We start from the raw sequence: 17819 nt of genomic DNA on the forward strand, positions 1-17819 counted from the left end.
TTGCAGATGACACCATGTCACTAAGCTCTCTATCTCCTTCCTCTACTCTCCTTCAGAGCACAAGAAGTAGATAGAGAGCCTAGTGACATGGTGTCATGACAACAACCTTTCCCTCAATGTCAGCAAAAGAGCTGGTCATTGACTTCAGGAAGAGGAGTGGTGCATATGCTCCTGTCTACATCAATGGTGCTGAGGTTGAAAGGGTTGAGAGCTTCAAGTTCCTGGGAGTGAACATCACCAACAGCCTGTCCTGGTCAAATCACGTAGAAGCCATGGCCAAGAAAGCTCACCAGCGCCTCTACTTCCTCAGAAGGCTAAAGAAATTTGGCATGTCCCTGTTGACCCTTGGCATGTCCCTGTTGACCCTCACCAAATTTTGGTGATGCACCATAGAAAGCATCCTATTCGGATGCATCAAGGCTTGGCATGGCAACTGCTCTGTCTCTGACCAGAAGAAACTGCAGAGAGTTGTGGACACAGCTCAGCACATCACGGAAATCAACCTCTGGACTCTGTCTGTACCTCTCGCTGCCTTGGTAAAGCAGCCAGAACAATCAAAGACCCCACCCACCCCGGACATTATCTCTCCTCCCCCTCCCATCAGGCAGAAGATACAAAAGCCTGAAAGCATGTACCACCAGGGTCAAGGACAACTTCTATCCCACTGTTATAAATCAATTGAAGGTTCCCTAGTACAATAAGATGGACTCTTGACCTCGCAATCTACCTCTTATGACCCTGCACTTTATTGTCTACCTGTACTTTCTCTGTAACTGTAACACTTTATTCCACATTCCGTTCTTGTTTTACCTTGTACTACTTCAATGCACTATGTAATGAATTGATCTGTATGAACAGTATGCAAGATAAGTTTTTCACTGTACCTCAGTACATGGACAATAATAAACCAATTTACCACCTTAAATTTACCAATTTTACCTTCTTCTCCTCTACTGAGTGCAGTTACCTTCTCCTCCATGGAGTGGTTGAGGATGAGTTATACGAAGTGGAATTTACGATGACAACCTGTCCCACACTCCGATAAGATTATGACTTACCTGCAGTTGGGAATGGGGTCAAGAGAGGAGGTGGTGAATCTCTTGAATGGAATAAACTTGAAGACAGCATGATCTATGAACAAAACTGTGATGGGGGGGTGGTAGCAAGAGTTGTGGCAGAAATAACTGAATGGATGGTCTCAATCCTAATGATAATGGAACTGTCAGTCATTCTTCCTCTCTATAATATATACAAAAAGCTTAAACACTGCTGCATGATTGAGTGGTAAAATGAAATTGCACATTGACTACATGACACAAATTGAAATGATAGGAACCTTTATTTGACTATTTGATACCAGAAAATAACATATCATATCACATAATGTTAAATGGTCGTATGACAGTTTGTGCACTGTAAACAAATAAAAAAAATCATCAACCTAAGGCTGTTCACTCACCATCATAAAATAACTTTAGATCATATGATCTAGTTTCTGCATCATGATTAGTTGATGATGATGTAATACAATGCATACTAAACTTTAATTTTAGAAATATTACAGATCTTGATAAATATCATTCTTCCTGAGTGTTCAAGGAAGTATTTAGAAAATTAAGGCTAATATGTGACCAAATGGAGATTACAAGTAAGTTTATGTCAAACATTTGCATTTAGTAATACGGCAGAACTTTATTAGTTAAAAACAAAATCACTGAAAAAGTTGATTTGAGTATAATGCTGTGAAAAGAGCTTCCTACTCATATCAGCTTTATCAATGAGAAAAGTGAAGAGAGGTATTTCACCGCTAATGACAATGTGAAATCACTAAAAATTGCACTATGTTCTCAGACTATACCACTACCTGCATAGAGAGTAAAGACATACATATTTGACATTATATCCAGAGCCTGATATACTGTAGGATGAAGCTTCAAAGGCTTTGGTGTCTCAACATTGAATTTTATTCTTGCAGAAAGCTTTATAAATCCAAAAGGATAGCCTAGCCTTCATCAGCCCAATCAACCCGTGTTGCCTCTGAAACCATCACATTCCACTAATTTGTTGCAAGTTGAGGAAAATTATGTTTACCATTACTGTCTTCATATGAAGTACTGGACCACATCCTTCACAACTAATGCTTTGATAGACTTTTAACCAAAGTAATGAAAAAATGAGTAGCTAGTGTAGATAATGGATTCTCAAAACAGGTGTTACCTAAGTAATAACTTGTACAGTAAAAATGCTACAGTTCCACCTTACATCTCAAATCCCTTCAGGACTGTTTGCTTTACCTGTCCTTCTGTTAGCTTTTCAATGTTGTAAATATTTAGGTTCAAATCCAAGCTAATTTTTCAATATATAATTTGGACTCATTTTCACCCTAGTCTTGGACATTCCACACGTCTGAACAAAGGACAGCCAATTTCCCTTATCTGGATGAAGAACTATCAATAAACTTTAAATTGGATGTCGAATGGCAACAATTTGTAGTAAGGATTCTGTGTCATTGCTTTTTGTTGAAAATCAAAGACATGCTCAAATTTGTGTTTCTGATTTTGCTACAAGTTATAGAAATAATCTTTCTTTTTGTATCCATACACAAAGATACATTAACACAATTCTTTGCCCTTAAAATAAATAGAAAAATACGTTAATAATAGTGAAGTGGATGTGCCCAGCAGTTTTCATGTGTAGTCACAAGAACAAGAGAATCATCAAACTTCTCTTCCATGCAAATCACAATTCAGCATGTTCTTAAAAACTATTTTAAAGTATTCTGTGCTCATGAAAATATAAAAACGGTATTTAGAAAAACGAATCTAAATGGAGATACCATGGATAGATGTTCCCATGGATCTCAGGAGAATGCAAGAAACATGAAGAAGGTCAGTGTTTCAGTAATTCCATGTCATTTTTAGATAAATCAGGTTTGCAGATTATTATTTTCTTATATAAAAAAACACCAGGATGTAGAATTTTGTCCTCATTTGCTTGTTGCTAAGTAACAAAGGAATTTAATTTCAGCAATGGAATACAACAAGCATTCACTCCTATATTGTACATTTTGTGCAAGTGATTGCAGACAAATGTCTATCCCCAGCACCCTGGTCAATCTTACATCCCACATAATGCATCTTAGCCCAGCTGCCATTCTACATTTCCAAGAGCACAGGAAAAATAGTTTATGAAACATTTTACCTATAGTTTTTCTGGCTTTGTTTTCAATGTTCTAGTTAGCTATCTTAAAGAATGGATGATTCTTTATCCCAAAATCCACAAACCATTTTATAAAAATGGAACAACTAATCTTTATAACCTTAACTGTGATTGAAGGTCTTCAACTTGTCATATGAAATGTCAATTTGAATTCCATTTTTCACCCAGCATTTGAAAATTTTAAAAACTGCAAGTTCTACATGCAGATGGGCATGTCTAAATCATTCTATTGAGCAAATACTTGTCAACTGTGGAATTTAATCGTTTTAAATAAATTCTATTCTATTCCTGCATCCAGTGCACAGAAGGAAATCCATACCCCAAAATATCTGTCTCACAGGATTTACTGTGGAATTTTCTGCTTCATTCCCTTTTTTCAGCTACATTTTAATGATAGAATTTAGTAACTAAGTAAATTGATACGTAATTGGCTATTGCACCAATTATATTCTGGGCCTCATCCACCCATGATTAAACAGTACACAACTACTGTGCCATCCATATTTAGATTGCAAGAGTGATTTACAGTATTTGAGTATCTTAGCCAGTGGAATCATTTAATATTTCTGAATAGAAGCAGTATTTGCATCACAAAGTTTAAATGTGTTAGCTCTTTGGCTGAAAAAATACCTATTAAAAGAAATTTGATATTGTGAGATATTCTGACAGAGTAAATATGACAAAACTAGAGTAGAAATTTACCCTTGGTCCCATGTGCTAAATGCATGTTCTGGTTGCATTATTCATGTTACAGTAGGTTATATATGGTATTTTCTGCTTTTGAAATTTGGTTCCATTAATTTCAATGTAATTTTTATTTACCGTTGCCACTTGCAAGAGGGTCAGTATCAAGGGAACAAACATTTCACGTAATTGACAATGCTGATGAAAATTTGTCTTATTGACTCGGAACGTACTGTCCAAATGGGTGGTGGAAGTAGCTTCAATAGTAACTTCCGGAAGGGATTCGACTTGAAAAAGAAACATGTGCAGGACAATTGGGAAAGAACAAAGGAGTGGAAATAATGGCAAGCTTTCAATATATAGCACAGGTATAATGAGCCAGTGCTTTCCTGTTCTGCTTTATTCTTTAATTCTATAACACAATAATGGAGCTCTATCAAAGATGTTCAGAATTGTTCTAGGAGAATGACTCCCAGTGTGTCCAGCATAAAAGTGATGAATAAATTAATGATCAAAGTTTACCCACAAAAATAACACTTAATTGCACCATATCATCTTTGAAATAATTTTTTTGGAGTAAGTAAAATGCAGTTAGATTCAGAATAATCTGACATTAGAAATAATCTTTGGTTCAGCACATTTTCCCATGGTTCAAAGCTATGTTATCAACTTTATATCAGGAACATGTACACATTTTGAAAGCTCCATAATGTGTTCAAAGTGCTGAAGGGCATGGATTTTTATTTTATCTTTAATAGTACAAGCTGTGACTGCAAAACTCTGGGATTTTCACCTAGGCTACATGTTAGGAACAGAAGCTGTCTGTTCACTATTACAGATTTACCTCTATCACAGAATGTAGTAAAAAGGAAAAACCCATACAAGTGTCAGACACTCTCTTTAGATGTGAGTGGTGCAGACAATAACCATTCACCAATTGCATTGAAAACTGGTGTTTCAACAGTGTAAATGTTCCAGGGCTGTCTTTGCGCTGAGCATTGGAGATACAATAACATGCAGGTAATGTAATTACATTTAAACCCTGAGCTAATACTTCGAATTATCTATATTTTAATGTAGCGACGGATGACTAGTGCTGGAATGAAAATTTGAAAATAAAATTAGAATTTCACTTTTTGGAGTTTCTCAAATGGCTTACAGTAGCACTTTGCAGAGCTCTAACTTTTTATGAAACTTATTAAGAAGACATGAAGCAACAAGCAAATGGAGGAGCATTAGTGAAAATCAGGCACACTAGTATGATCTTTCTCACTCAATCAAAACCAGCAGCAAAAATCCAGGTAATGGAAGCTAATCATACACTTCAACATGAAGGTCAGAGCTCAATCTTCCTGGATCTTTCTTCTGTTGTGATTGGCAAAATGACTCATATTTTTATTACTTGTACATTAATAAATTCCATTGGTCTCTATCAGAAATCATGTATTTTTCACCTGTACTCAACTGTACTCAAACGTTTGTTTAATCACTTGTTCTCTAGGCTCTATAATAGTCCAAATATTTCCATCGTTTATAGCTATTTTAAAATGCACCTGCCCACAAATTTTTTTTTCATATTTTCTAAAGGACAACCCGAATAAAGTTGTTGGATGGATGAGGCAAACTGTGTTATTAAACTACCAGCATTCTTCAATCATTTAACTACTGCTGTAACTGAACTTCATTGTTCATTGATGTCACTGTAGAGATACAATAGTTAGACCATATTATCCAGAACATTTTGCAGCATTCTTTTCACGTTGTGGTAACTGTAAAAGTAGAACTTAGATATTAAAATCTTACTTAGTGTATAAATCAAAAGTTTTTATTGAATGTCATTTTTGTTCGGTGCATAAAATAAGCAGAAAGGATGATGAATCTGGAAACAATCCCAACTGCAGGCAAGTCACCTTCAGTGAGTTTTTCTTTTTATGTGAGGTCTGAGTGAGGATTAAGCAATGTACCTGAATGGCACCTGGTGGTCTTTGGGTAAAATGGCAGCAGGCTGCAGTATCTCTTTCTGCTTGAAAACTGGTACCGTTCCAAGATGGAGCTGTGTGTTTGATGATATATCCAAAAGGAAAATGGTGTTTGTCCTTTAGTGTCTCTATTGGATGTCACTGATTATCTCCACTGTCTTTGTAGTACCAGGAGTAGAGAGATGATAAATGTGGTCAGCCAATGCAGGCAGGGTCTGACTGCTGTGGAACCTGTTGGCTCATTCTTCTTGGGCCCTGGTGGAGCTTCAGTGGTTGAAAAGTCAAATTCTGGAGGACACATTTCATCGGTGCAGCCACTACCACTGCCTGAGCCACTTGCCTCGTCAACTGAAAAGAAAAAATGATTCCAGTGAAAATTGACTATTCAATCAGAGCAACTTCCTAAAGAGCTCAGGCTGAAATTCCATTGAGCGTTTGCTGTTCTCCTGATAGTCATCAATGCCAGATACTAAGAAAAGCACCAAGTCATTTGACCACAATAGCAATGGTAGTTGGGATTGGAGCCAGAGTATGGACTTGTAAAATTAGGGAGAGATTTTTTATTAAAAACAAGGTATGATCTTTCTTTTTATAGAAGGGGTGTTGTGGTCTTATCCCTTCACTTTTCCAGTACTCCCTAGCCAACTCCCAGAACTTTATTGGCATACCAATCTGGAGAACTGATCTTCAGTCTGATTTTAACACCAGTGATGCATATGATTTAACCAATTAAATCACACCATGTGAATGTGTGGTGTCGTAGCAGTATCAGCCATAGCTCAGACAGAAGCACTCTCATCACCAAATCAAAGGGTCGTGAGAATTTGCCCTCCCACTAATACCTGAGCGTAACATCAAGGCTGCTATTGCAGTGCAGTTCTGAGGGAAGATAATTCTACTAAGAGTCATAGAGTAATACAGCATGGAAACAGTCCCTTCGGCCCAACTCATCCATGCCAATCCATGGTGCCCACCAAGCTTGTCCCATTTGCCCGCATTTGGCCATATCTCTCTAAACCCCTCCTATCCAAAGGGTAAGTAGGTAAGGGTGCTATCTTTCAGATCAGAAGTTAACCAAGGCTACATCTGCACAGTCAGGTTCATTTAAAGTTCCCAAAGCATTATTTTGAAGTAGAGAAAGAGAGCTATCCTTGGTGACCTATCTAATATTTATTCCTTAACCAATATCACAAGAATTGATTACGTGGTCATTATCACAATACTGTTTGTGGGAGCTTGCTGTGCGCAAAGTGGCCGCAGTATTTTCTACATTATGACAGCTACAACAGCAATAAAGTACTTTATGATGTGTGAAGTACTTTAGGATGCTCTGAGGTTGTGAAAGACATTGCACAAATCAACACAGCAGGAACCTTCATCTGATTAGGAAATTCTAGACTTGCTGCTTTTTAACTTTAATGAATGCAAATAATGGCCAGAAACCCCCATGTGCACAGTAAATTAACCCATGATGAATCCTCCAATAGAGCTTAAGATTGATTAGTTTGCTCTGCTTGTCCTTTCTGCCTTCTTTCTTGAATATGGATCCAAATATTTCTCAACCTCTTCAGTTTTGGGGTACAATTAAGCCTTTAGAAAATTACACCTACTGCCTTCACTATTTCCTCCCAACTCATGGTACTTGAACGCCGTGCCAATTTTCAATACTTCAAAAGACGTATTTTTAACATTTATGTTCAAAACCGGCTCTTATTAAAAGTGGTGATCTTGATCATGCTGAAAGGATACATGCTATTCAAAAATATCATTCATATTTGTGACAATGAGATTCTACAGTCACACTTTAAACAAGATTACCTTGTAAGATGAAGGCTGTGCACACTTGATGTGGGGAAATTATGATGAGGATTCATTTTATCCACCTCCACTGCTAGTAGGAAACATTACCCAAAGGCATTGTGTAACAGAAACTTAGGCACCTATCAGTATTAATGCTGGAAAAATATGACCAGCAATTATCTAAAGCTTTTCAGTTACTGAATGTAGGACTGTTTTATTTTTCAGTGTGAGTGTAGTTATAATAGAAATGGATTATGCTCAAGCACAATCCATTTCTCTCCACACATTGTGCTCAAGCTCTTGTTTATTTGGAAGCTAAGGAAAACCTTTTCATAAATTCTGATTTTGTCATAAATTGGAATTTTGAAGTATATTTTGTCTAATAAAACATTTGGTTTACGTCACTGAAATGATAAGAGCAGTGAACAAATGGGGCAGATTAGAACAGGTGTCAGAACATGATCTGTAAAGTAGAAGAAGAAACTCCCAACTAAAGTTACAAATATTGGAAGGAAATGAGCAAGTGCCATCTTTCTTCTATTCCAGACCAGTTCAGCTTATTCTTTTCACCTGGCAAAAGTCTGTGTCAGCACCTAGTTTGCTGGTACATGGAAGTACTATATTTGCTTATTTTGCAGTTCATAACAGTACATTTTCCACATCCTACTTCCCCTGTGAATTCCTGATTTCTACTTCTTTGCATTCCTCTGCCACTTGGATTCAGATCCCTTCTGAGCATAAGGCTGATCTCAAAAGACTTCCTCCTCACAATATGCAGCCCCATTCAAATCCGACTAAGTTGTGACTATGATGGCCAGCTCCATTGATTTGATTTGCACATTACATAGTTTTTGGGAAACAAGAAATGAGCAAATTGTTGCCAGCAGAAATATGAGCAGTTCCCTACATACCCTCCCATTTACTCTTGTCTGTGAGTGAAGATTATGCTTACTTGAATCTTGGAAGTTTACATCATTTCCATTATAGGCATTTCTCAGTTTGTTTGTCATTACTCGAAGTGCCATGATTTGCTGACGAATCATTGTGTCTGGTCTAGTGATGTCCACATCTACTTCTGGGTTGTTAATCTGATTAGTCAGACCATCATTCATAATTTCAGGCAGGTACCTGCAGATTTAAATTATGTAATATATAACTCAGGATTACAGAGCACAGTGATTAATGACCAACCACAATAGTTCAAAAGCTGATTTCTCCATTTTATAATGAAAATATCATTTAAATATTCTTTTGTAAATAAATGGAGAGGTCATCAGTTGCTTATAGTGAAGACTAAACCAATACCAATAAACCAATGGTATAATTTTATTTAATTTAAAAATACAACTTACTCTCTGTAAAAGTCAAATCCTAAAATATGTGGATATTTTGTCAGATAAGTTTCTACCTCTCTACTGTTATCAGATAATTTAGACTGAATATTGCAATTTGGAATGGTATAACAAATTATTTCATACACCATTGACTTAACCAAATGTGCTACGATGACATATATCTACAGCTTCTTCAATGGACCCATTATATTAAATAAAGAAAATGGTAACGTTTGCAGAAAGTTGGCACCTCAAATTATTGCTAATATAATATACTTAAACAAATGTAATTAAACACACATTTAAATACTCTGTAAAACAGGAATCTAATTAAAAGATAAAATAGCAAATGCTTTTCACGTCTGCATTCATCACCATGTCAATGCACATTAAGAAGATTATAATTAAAGAGCTGTTTGAAGTAGATTAAGGACAAGTTATAACAACCAAGTGCCATGAAATCACTTCCAATGTTTTACTCTAGCTCAGTTCCTTTTAACTGTTTTATAAAACTGGTGACACTGCAAGACAAAAGGAAGGTTCTAATGGTAAACCAACTAAAATGCAATCAAATCAAAAATCACTCAGATATAGCTGGTTTACATTTAGTAGTGTCCAGAAGAGACAGAGTGAGTTTGAACTACTCCCTCAGTGTCATCACAAAACTGCCCTGATCTGATCATATAGTTTTGAAAGTCTAAACTTTAAATGGAATGCAATCAATTTTGAAATAGAAACTACAAGTACATGAAGAGTAAGATTCATAGAGGAGCATAAAAACTCAAGACCTCCCAACTGCATAATATTATGCTGAAGCAGAAGACCATTAATGTTGATCATGATGTATGCCTAAAATTTGATCCTAAAATCTGATGCCTAAAAACTAAAATTTTATCCCAATGTGACCTCCACAGACAATGGCTTTTCAGAAAGGAACCAATAGATTGTCAGTAGGGGGCCTTGTCTAACGTCCCCACTAATTTTCTTCAAAAGTGGAGGTGGAACTCTACCCTGACGAGACCAGCAACATCAGAAAAGATCTGTTATAAAACATGGTTCAGTAGCATATCACTCATTTATTCTCTGAGTTAATCCAGAAGTTTTGTTCATTCTTTCATTAATCAGAGTTTGCAGATTTTGTTCATTATAGGGTTAAGGTACTTTTAAAAGCCAGATGTGAATTGAGAAAGAGAAACTGTGCAAAACTAGTTTTGCTAAAAGGTTAAAATCAAGGGAAGGCAGTGCAGGCAGAGGATTCCCTCATACATTGAAGCTGAGCAGCACTAACGCTGATTATTGCCTTTAATGGAATCTAAATGAGTACACAGGTTGGGAACCATTCAGCTCTTGGACATTGATGTCACTACTGAATGTGGGACAATGTTAGAAAAACCTGCATAGCAAAATATCAACTTTGTGGTAGGTCCATGTGAAATGCAAACGAACCTGGAGTTTCTGGGGCAAAGTTGCCCCAGAAACCTGGGGCAGAGTTTGTTAAGTGTGTCCAGGACGGATTCCTGTCATAGTATGTTGACAGGCTGACAAGAGGAAGTGCCATATTAGATCTAGTTTTAGGTAATGAACCGGGTCAGGTGACAGACCTATCGGTGGGTGAGCATTTGGGGGACAGTGACCACTGCTCCATAACCTTTAGAATTGTCATGGACAGGGATAGGAGCAAAGAGGAGGGGAAGATATTTAATTGGGGAAAGGCAAATTATGAAGCTATTAGGCGAGAACTTGAGAGTGTAAATTGGGATGACATCTTTGAAGGGAAATCTACTATAGAGATGTGGTCGATGTTCAGGGATCTCTTGCAGGAGGTTAGGGGTGAATTTATCCTGGTGAGGCAGAGAAGGAATCGCAGGGTGAAGGAACCATGGGTGACGAGAGGCGGAACAACTAGTTAGGAAGAAGAAGGCAGCATACATAAGGTGTAAGCAGCAAGGATCAGACAGGGCTCGTGAGGAACATAGAGTGGCAAGGAGGCAACTTAAGAAGGGGCTGAGGAGAGCAAGAAGGGGACATGAAAAGGCTTTGTCGAATAGGGTTAAGGAGAATCCCAAGGCCTTTTACTCATATGTGAAGAGCAGAAGGATGGCTAGAGTAAAGGTAGGTCCGATTAAAGACAAAGGTGGGAAGATGTGCCTGGAAGCTGTGGAAGTGGGTGAGGTTCTCAATGAATACTTCTCTTCAGTATTCACAAAGGAGATGGGTCTTGATGACGCTGAGGACAGTGTTGGTAAGGGTAATGTTCTAGAGTATGTAGATATCAAGAGAGAGGATGTGTTGGAGCTGTTAGAAAATATTAGGACAGATAAGTCCCCAGGGCCTGACAGAATATTCCCCAGGCTGCTTCGTGAGGCGAGGGAGGAGATTGCTGAACTGTTGGCTCGGATCTTTGAGTTCTCGTTGTCCACGGGGATGGTACCAGAGGATTGGAGGGTGACAAATGTTGTCCCCTTATTCAAAAAAGGTAGTAGGGATAGTCCAGGGAATTACAGACCAATGAGACTACGTCTGTGGTGGGTAAGCTGCTAGAAAGGATTCTAAGAGATAGGATCTATGATCATTTAGAGAATCATGGACTGATTAGGGACAGCCAGCATGGATTTGTGAAGGGAAGATCTTTCCTCACTAGCCCGATAGGGTTCTTTGAGGAGGTGACCAGGAAGATTGATGAGGATAGTGCAGTAGATGTGGTAGGCTTCAGAAGGTCAGAGGCCAAGGTATCCAGGGAGGCTTGGCCATGTGGATTCAGAATTGGCTTGCCTGTAGAAAGCAGAGGGTTGTGGTGGAGGGAGTGCATTCGGATTGGAAGGCTGTGACTCGTGGTGTCCCACAGGGATCGGTTCTGGGACCTCTACTTTTTGTGATATTTATTAATGACTTAGATGAGGGGGTGGAAGGGTGGGTTAGCAAGTTTGCAGATGACACAAAGATCGGTGGTGTTGTGGGTAGTGTGGAAGGCTGTCGAAGCTTATAGAGGGATATTGATAGGATGTAGAGTTGGGCTGAGAAGTGGCAGATGGAGTTCAATCCGGAGAAGTGTGAGTTGGTACACTTTGGAAGGACAAACTCCAAGGTGGAATACAAGGTAAATGGCGGGATTCTGGGCAGTGTAGAGGAGCAGAGGGATCTGTGGGTTCATATCCACAGATCACTGAAAGTTGCCACACAGGTGGATAGGGTAGTTAAGAAAGCTTATGGGATGTTAGCTTTCATAAATTGTGGGATCGAGTTTAAGAGCCGCAAAGTAATGATGCAACTTTATAAAACTCTGGTTAGACTACACTTAGAGTACTGTGTCCAGTTCTGGTTGCCTCATTATAGGAAGGATGTGGAAGCATTGGAAAGGGTGCAGAGGAGATTTACCAGGATGCTGCCTGGTTTGGAGAGTCTGGATTATGAGGAGAGACTAAAGGAGCTAGGGCTTTACTCATTGGAGAGAAGGAGGATGAGGGGAGACATGATCGAGGTATACAAAATATTGAGAGGAACAGATAGCATGGACAGCCAGCGCCTCTTTCCCAGGGCACCAATGCTCAATACAAGAGGGCATGGCTTTAATGTAACAGGTGGAAAGTTCAAGGGAGACGTCAGAGGGAGGTTTTTCACCCAGAGAGTGGTTGGTGCATGGAATGCGCTGCCTAGGGTGGTGGTGGAGGCTGATACGTCGGTCAAGTTCAAGAGATTGTTAGATAAGCATATGGAGGAATTTAAGATAGAGGGATATGTGGGAGGAAGGGGTTAGATAGTCTCTGGAGTGGCTTGAAGGTCGGCACAACATGGTGGGCCAAAAGACCTGTAATTGTGCTGTATTGTACTATGGTTCTATGGTTCTATGGAGTTTATTTTGGCTATATCACCTTGTTAAAATGGGGAATAAATGGTTGAAAAAACAGTGCAAAAGTCCTGGCTTTACTTAGCACTACAAAGAGATGTGAGTTGAATCTTATTATTCTTCCTGAAATAACATTGTCATCATCAAGCATTTTCAAGGTGAAACTAATTGGCTCATTGAAGATTTATTGTGGTGACATTACACATTTGACAATTCCCAACTCCATCTTTACACCAGCAATGTTCAGCAGCTGCCAACACCCAGTATGGCCAACTGTTAGTGAATTAGCAGAATCGTATGCCAGATGCTGATTCTTAATGCTAATAAGATGGGAATGTGTCCTCCACAGTATCTCACCTGCCTTTGGTGTGTCCATTCCAACATTCTTCTTCATCAGACACACCAGCTGTCACTTTATCATCATTGCAGATTGTGTAAGGCAGTGTAGACCAGAACTTCTTAGCCAGCTTCAGTTTCTCCTTAATGTCAGTGACCTTAGACGTAATGAGAGTAAAGGACATTTTAATCATCAATGTCAACAAAAGAAAACAGGAATTTTAGAGGTAAAGTTACAATGACCATCAATTAATCAAGAATTTTACACATATAAGCTTTGAACAACCTTTGCTTTTTTATCTTAAAAGCTAATCATTCCCTTTGGCAATGCATTAAATGATTCAAATCATTTGAAAGTAATGCAGGAAAATACGTTTGAAGTATCCTTTCCAGTTAACTTTATTACGATAATTTTATGCAGTTTTACCTTTCTGTTTGTATTAGGCCTTAATCATGACATTCAGTGAAAGATTCAGCTCCCTTTACAGACAGGGGAATATTTTACAGATATGACATTGTTCAGGGAAACAATCACTCATCTCATAATGCAGTTTACCCAATACTTTTTGGAAATTGTAACAAAGCATCCACTAGAATGAAAATTAAAATAAAATGCAGATGCTGGAAATCAGAAATAAGAACAAAAAGTATTGGAAACACTTAGCAGGTCAGTCAGTATCTGTGGAAAGAGAGACAGAGTTAATATATGAGGTCAGAGGCCCTTCATCTCTCTGTCTCAAGATGAGCGGCAGCTCACCTTGAAAATGCTTGATGATGACAATGTTATTTCAGAAAGAATAATAAACACCCATTGCAAGTCCACAGGCTCCCACAGCTATCTCAACTACACTTCCTCCCATTCTGTAAGGACTCTTATTCTATTCTCCCTGTTCCTCCATCTCTGCCGTATCTGCTCCAATGATGAAACTTTCCACACAGCTGTGTCTGAAATGTTTTCCCATCTACCATAACTGGCAAGGCCCTAAACCACCTTCCACCCCTCCAGCCTGCACATTCATCCTTTGCATTTTCATTTTCTTTTTTGGTATTGTCACTCACTGACTTTCCTCATGAATCCACCAATCAGATGGTTGAATCAACAGCTTTTTCCCATGGCAATGCTGCCTCATCCTGTCAGAGATATTCCCTTTGTCCAATTCACACACCCACCCCCACCCCCACCCTCAAACTAACTTGTAACCTCTCTTTCCCAATTCTAATGAAGGGTCTCAGATCTGAAACGTTAACTCTAGAGTTCATGGATTCATATAGTTACACAGCATGGAAAGAAGCCCTTCAGCCTAACTTATCCATGCCAACCAAGACACCTATCAACTCCAATCCCATTTGCCTGCATTTGGCCCATATCCCTCAAAACTTTTCCTATCCATGTACAGGTCCAAATGTCTTTTAAACATTGTAATTTTATCTGCCTCCACAACCTCCTCTGACAGTTTGTTCCATATACCAAACACTCTCTGTGTGAAAAACTTGCCCATCAGATCCCCATTACATCTTTCCCCTCTCACAAACCCATACCCTCTAGCTTTAGACTCCCCTACCATGGGAAATAGACTGTCACTATGGACTCTGTCCATGCCTGTGATCATTTTATAAACCACTGTATGATCATTCCTCAGTCTCTTATGCTCCAGGGAACAAGCTTATCCAATTTTTCCTTATAACTCAAGCCTTCGAGTCCAGGCAACATTACACTGAATCTTTTCTGCACCCATGTGAGCTTAGTCATGTCATTCCTATAGTGTGGTGACCAGAACCGCACACAATACTCCAACTGTGGCCTAACCAATGATTTGTATAACTGTAACCTAGCACGTCAAAATGCCTTGGCTAATAAAGGCAAGCATACCATGTGTCTTCTTCACCACTCTGCCTAAGTGTGTCACCACTTTCAGGGAATAATGTAGCAGCACCCCAAGATCTCACTGTTCAATAACACTCCCTAGGGCCCTGCCATTCACAGTGTGTGTCCTGGCCTGGTTTAAGTTCTCAAAATGCATTCTCCTTCCACAGATTCTGCCTAACCAGCCTAAGTGGTTCCAGCATTTTTAAAGGAATCTGAAGGAGTGTATTTTACCCACTAACAGGCATTAATAATTTACTCCCATTACATTTCAACTCATACTTCTCCTGGAGTAGACAATCAGGTGAGTCTATCAGCCTTTTTAATGAACTGTGAAACCAGTAGGTCTGTGAAAACTTAACATCAGTTCTACATCTCTGATCATCTGGAGATTTTGACTCTAAGAACAAAGCTATCATACAAAGATTATGCAAGTTGAAAATACATCCCATTAAAGTCATTGCAAATATCATCTTCATTTGCCAAGTCATAGAGTTGTCATAGAAATAGGCCCTTTGGCCCTCAGTGTCTATGCTGACCATCCTGCCTATCTATACTAATCCTACTTGCCTCATGAATGTGTGCATCTACCCATATCAATCAGAATAAGTATGTCATAGTGAATTGTTTCAATTGATCTAAAACCACTAAATATTCATACTTTCACTAACACCAGATGACTTCAAAAATTGAAAGGGAAGAGGAGAAAGAATTTGCATTCATTGGGACCAGTTTCCATGAAACATGTGACTTACACAAACTCCACAATGCCACACAGTCATTGGACCAAGCAATGGTGGGTTTCAGAAAATGTTGAGGTGACTGTTAACAAGATATGATTCATCATCTTGCTGCCAATCTATGATTATTTTAGCCTGATATTGTACTGCACTTTCTCCGTAACTGTAACACTATATTTTGCATTAGTGTAGTGGTTAGCGACCCAGGTTCAATTTCAGCTGCTGTCTGTAAGGAGTTTGTATGTTCTCCCCATATCTGCGTGGGTTTCCTTTGGGTGCTCCGGTTTCCTCCCACATTCCAAAGAAGTACAGGTTAGGAAGTTGTGGGCATGCTATGTTGGCGCTGGAAACGTGGTGACACTTGCAGGCTACCCACAGAACACTCTACGCAAAAATACATTTCACTGTGTGTTTCAATATACATGTGACTGATAAAGAAATCTTAATCTTTTTGTTTTGTTCTACCTTGATGTACTTATGTACGGAATGATCTGCCTGAATGACAAGTAAACAAAGCTTTTCACTGTATTTCGGTACATGTGACAATAATAAACCAATTACCAATTCAATCTTCCCAGTGAATGCAGAAATGTAACAAATGAACATGTAGGATTGTACTTTAACCAGGAAGCGAGGTCAGCATGAGGGATGTTGTAAGATTGAGAAAATTTAACTGCAGGGCTCCCTTAATTGGAATTCTTACTCATAGCCTGATTATGTAGTACTGAGAGAGCTTGCTGGGAACTCAGCATTAAGGGGTGCTTCTGATCACAATTGAAAGAGGGTTCTGCTCATTCCAGTGGTGTGAGTCAGCACATTCTGTCTGAGTGAGAGGTCCTGATTGTATTTGGGGATCATAACGTTGGGTGTGGTAGGGGGAGGGTCAAGTAGTTGTCAGTGGAGGGGAAAGAGATGGTGCAGGGCTATATTTTACTGCTCAGCTCGTAGGGCCAGCAGGTAAAACATGTTCGGTGCTGTAAAGGCGCCTACCCCATGGATCATGGATGCAGACCATCTTACCTCCTGTCAGCTGATTGCCTGTGGTTAAAGTTCCCTAGAAAGTGCAGGGTGAAGATTCAATGTCAATGCACATTAAAACCTTTGGAAAATTGGCCACCAACTGCTGAATGTATGATTTACCTCTGTGCCTTCTGTCCATCTAAAGTATTGTCAAATGGGAGAGCCAGGACACACGGAGTGGTGTCCATCTGAGGGCCACTTGTGTAGAACCAGCTCCTAATAGCATTAAAGGAGACCTGGCTGAAGATGTTCCTGCTGTGGAATCTGGGCCTAGAAACTTGGTTCAGCTTTCAAATAATGTCATTAGCCAGCAATCCCTTGGGCCCCACCACTACCTCAATACCAGTCTCCACCATCTCAGGCTTACATCTCTTGCCCCAGAAATATCCTGACGCTGATCTGCCCGCCACACCCTCCTTGACCACTAGTTTGCTGAATGAACCCCTACCCGACTACTATAAACCCATTCTCCTAAACAAATACAAACTTCCAACCCTCAGTAGTTTTTCTGCTCTCTGACCCTCCAAGCCATCTTCTGATGTCAGCCTTTCCCTTTTTGTCTCAGTGACCTTCCAATCCTTGCTCAATGACCACCTTTCCTATACCAACTTGGGTTCAGGCACTAATAAGACCCTCAAACTGCTAGTTTAACACAGTTTCAGAATAAAGGTCACCCATTTCAAGTGAAGATGAAGAGAAATTTCTTCTCCAAGAGTCGTGAAACTTTGTTACTCTCTGGTTCATAGAGCTGTGGATGCGGAGGCAGAGGATGGCAGCTATTAAATCTTTAAATCTGGAGAGAGAGCAGGAAAGTGCTGTTGAGGCCAAGATTGGATTCACCACAATCTCACTGAATGATGAAGAGGGTCAAGGGGTTGACAGGCCCTATTCCTATTTCCAAACGTTCTTAAACTGGCACCTTTTAACTGCTTGGCTAATGACTGTCAAATGAAGGTGGCAGCCTTAATATAATATTTAAATCATTACTCTACTTCCTGT

General features: G+C 39.3%; 1 protein-coding gene across 1 annotated transcript in view; it reads right to left on the reverse strand.

Annotated features, from left to right (window-relative positions):
• Window positions 1–1337: 1337 nt before the first annotated feature.
• Window positions 1338–17819, reverse strand: part of LOC127575957 (glypican-6-like) — a 785436-nt gene continuing 768954 nt past the window's right edge. Inside the window, 3 exon segments of the mRNA XM_052026233.1 lie at window positions 1338–6230; window positions 8635–8810; window positions 13218–13354. Coding sequence (XP_051882193.1) covers window positions 6028–6230; window positions 8635–8810; window positions 13218–13354 — 516 coding nt within the window. The 3' untranslated portion in view covers window positions 1338–6027.

This window comes from Pristis pectinata, chromosome 11 (genome assembly GCF_009764475.1).
Source record: "Pristis pectinata isolate sPriPec2 chromosome 11, sPriPec2.1.pri, whole genome shotgun sequence".
In the NCBI taxonomy this organism is placed as follows: domain Eukaryota; kingdom Metazoa; phylum Chordata; class Chondrichthyes; order Rhinopristiformes; family Pristidae; genus Pristis; species Pristis pectinata.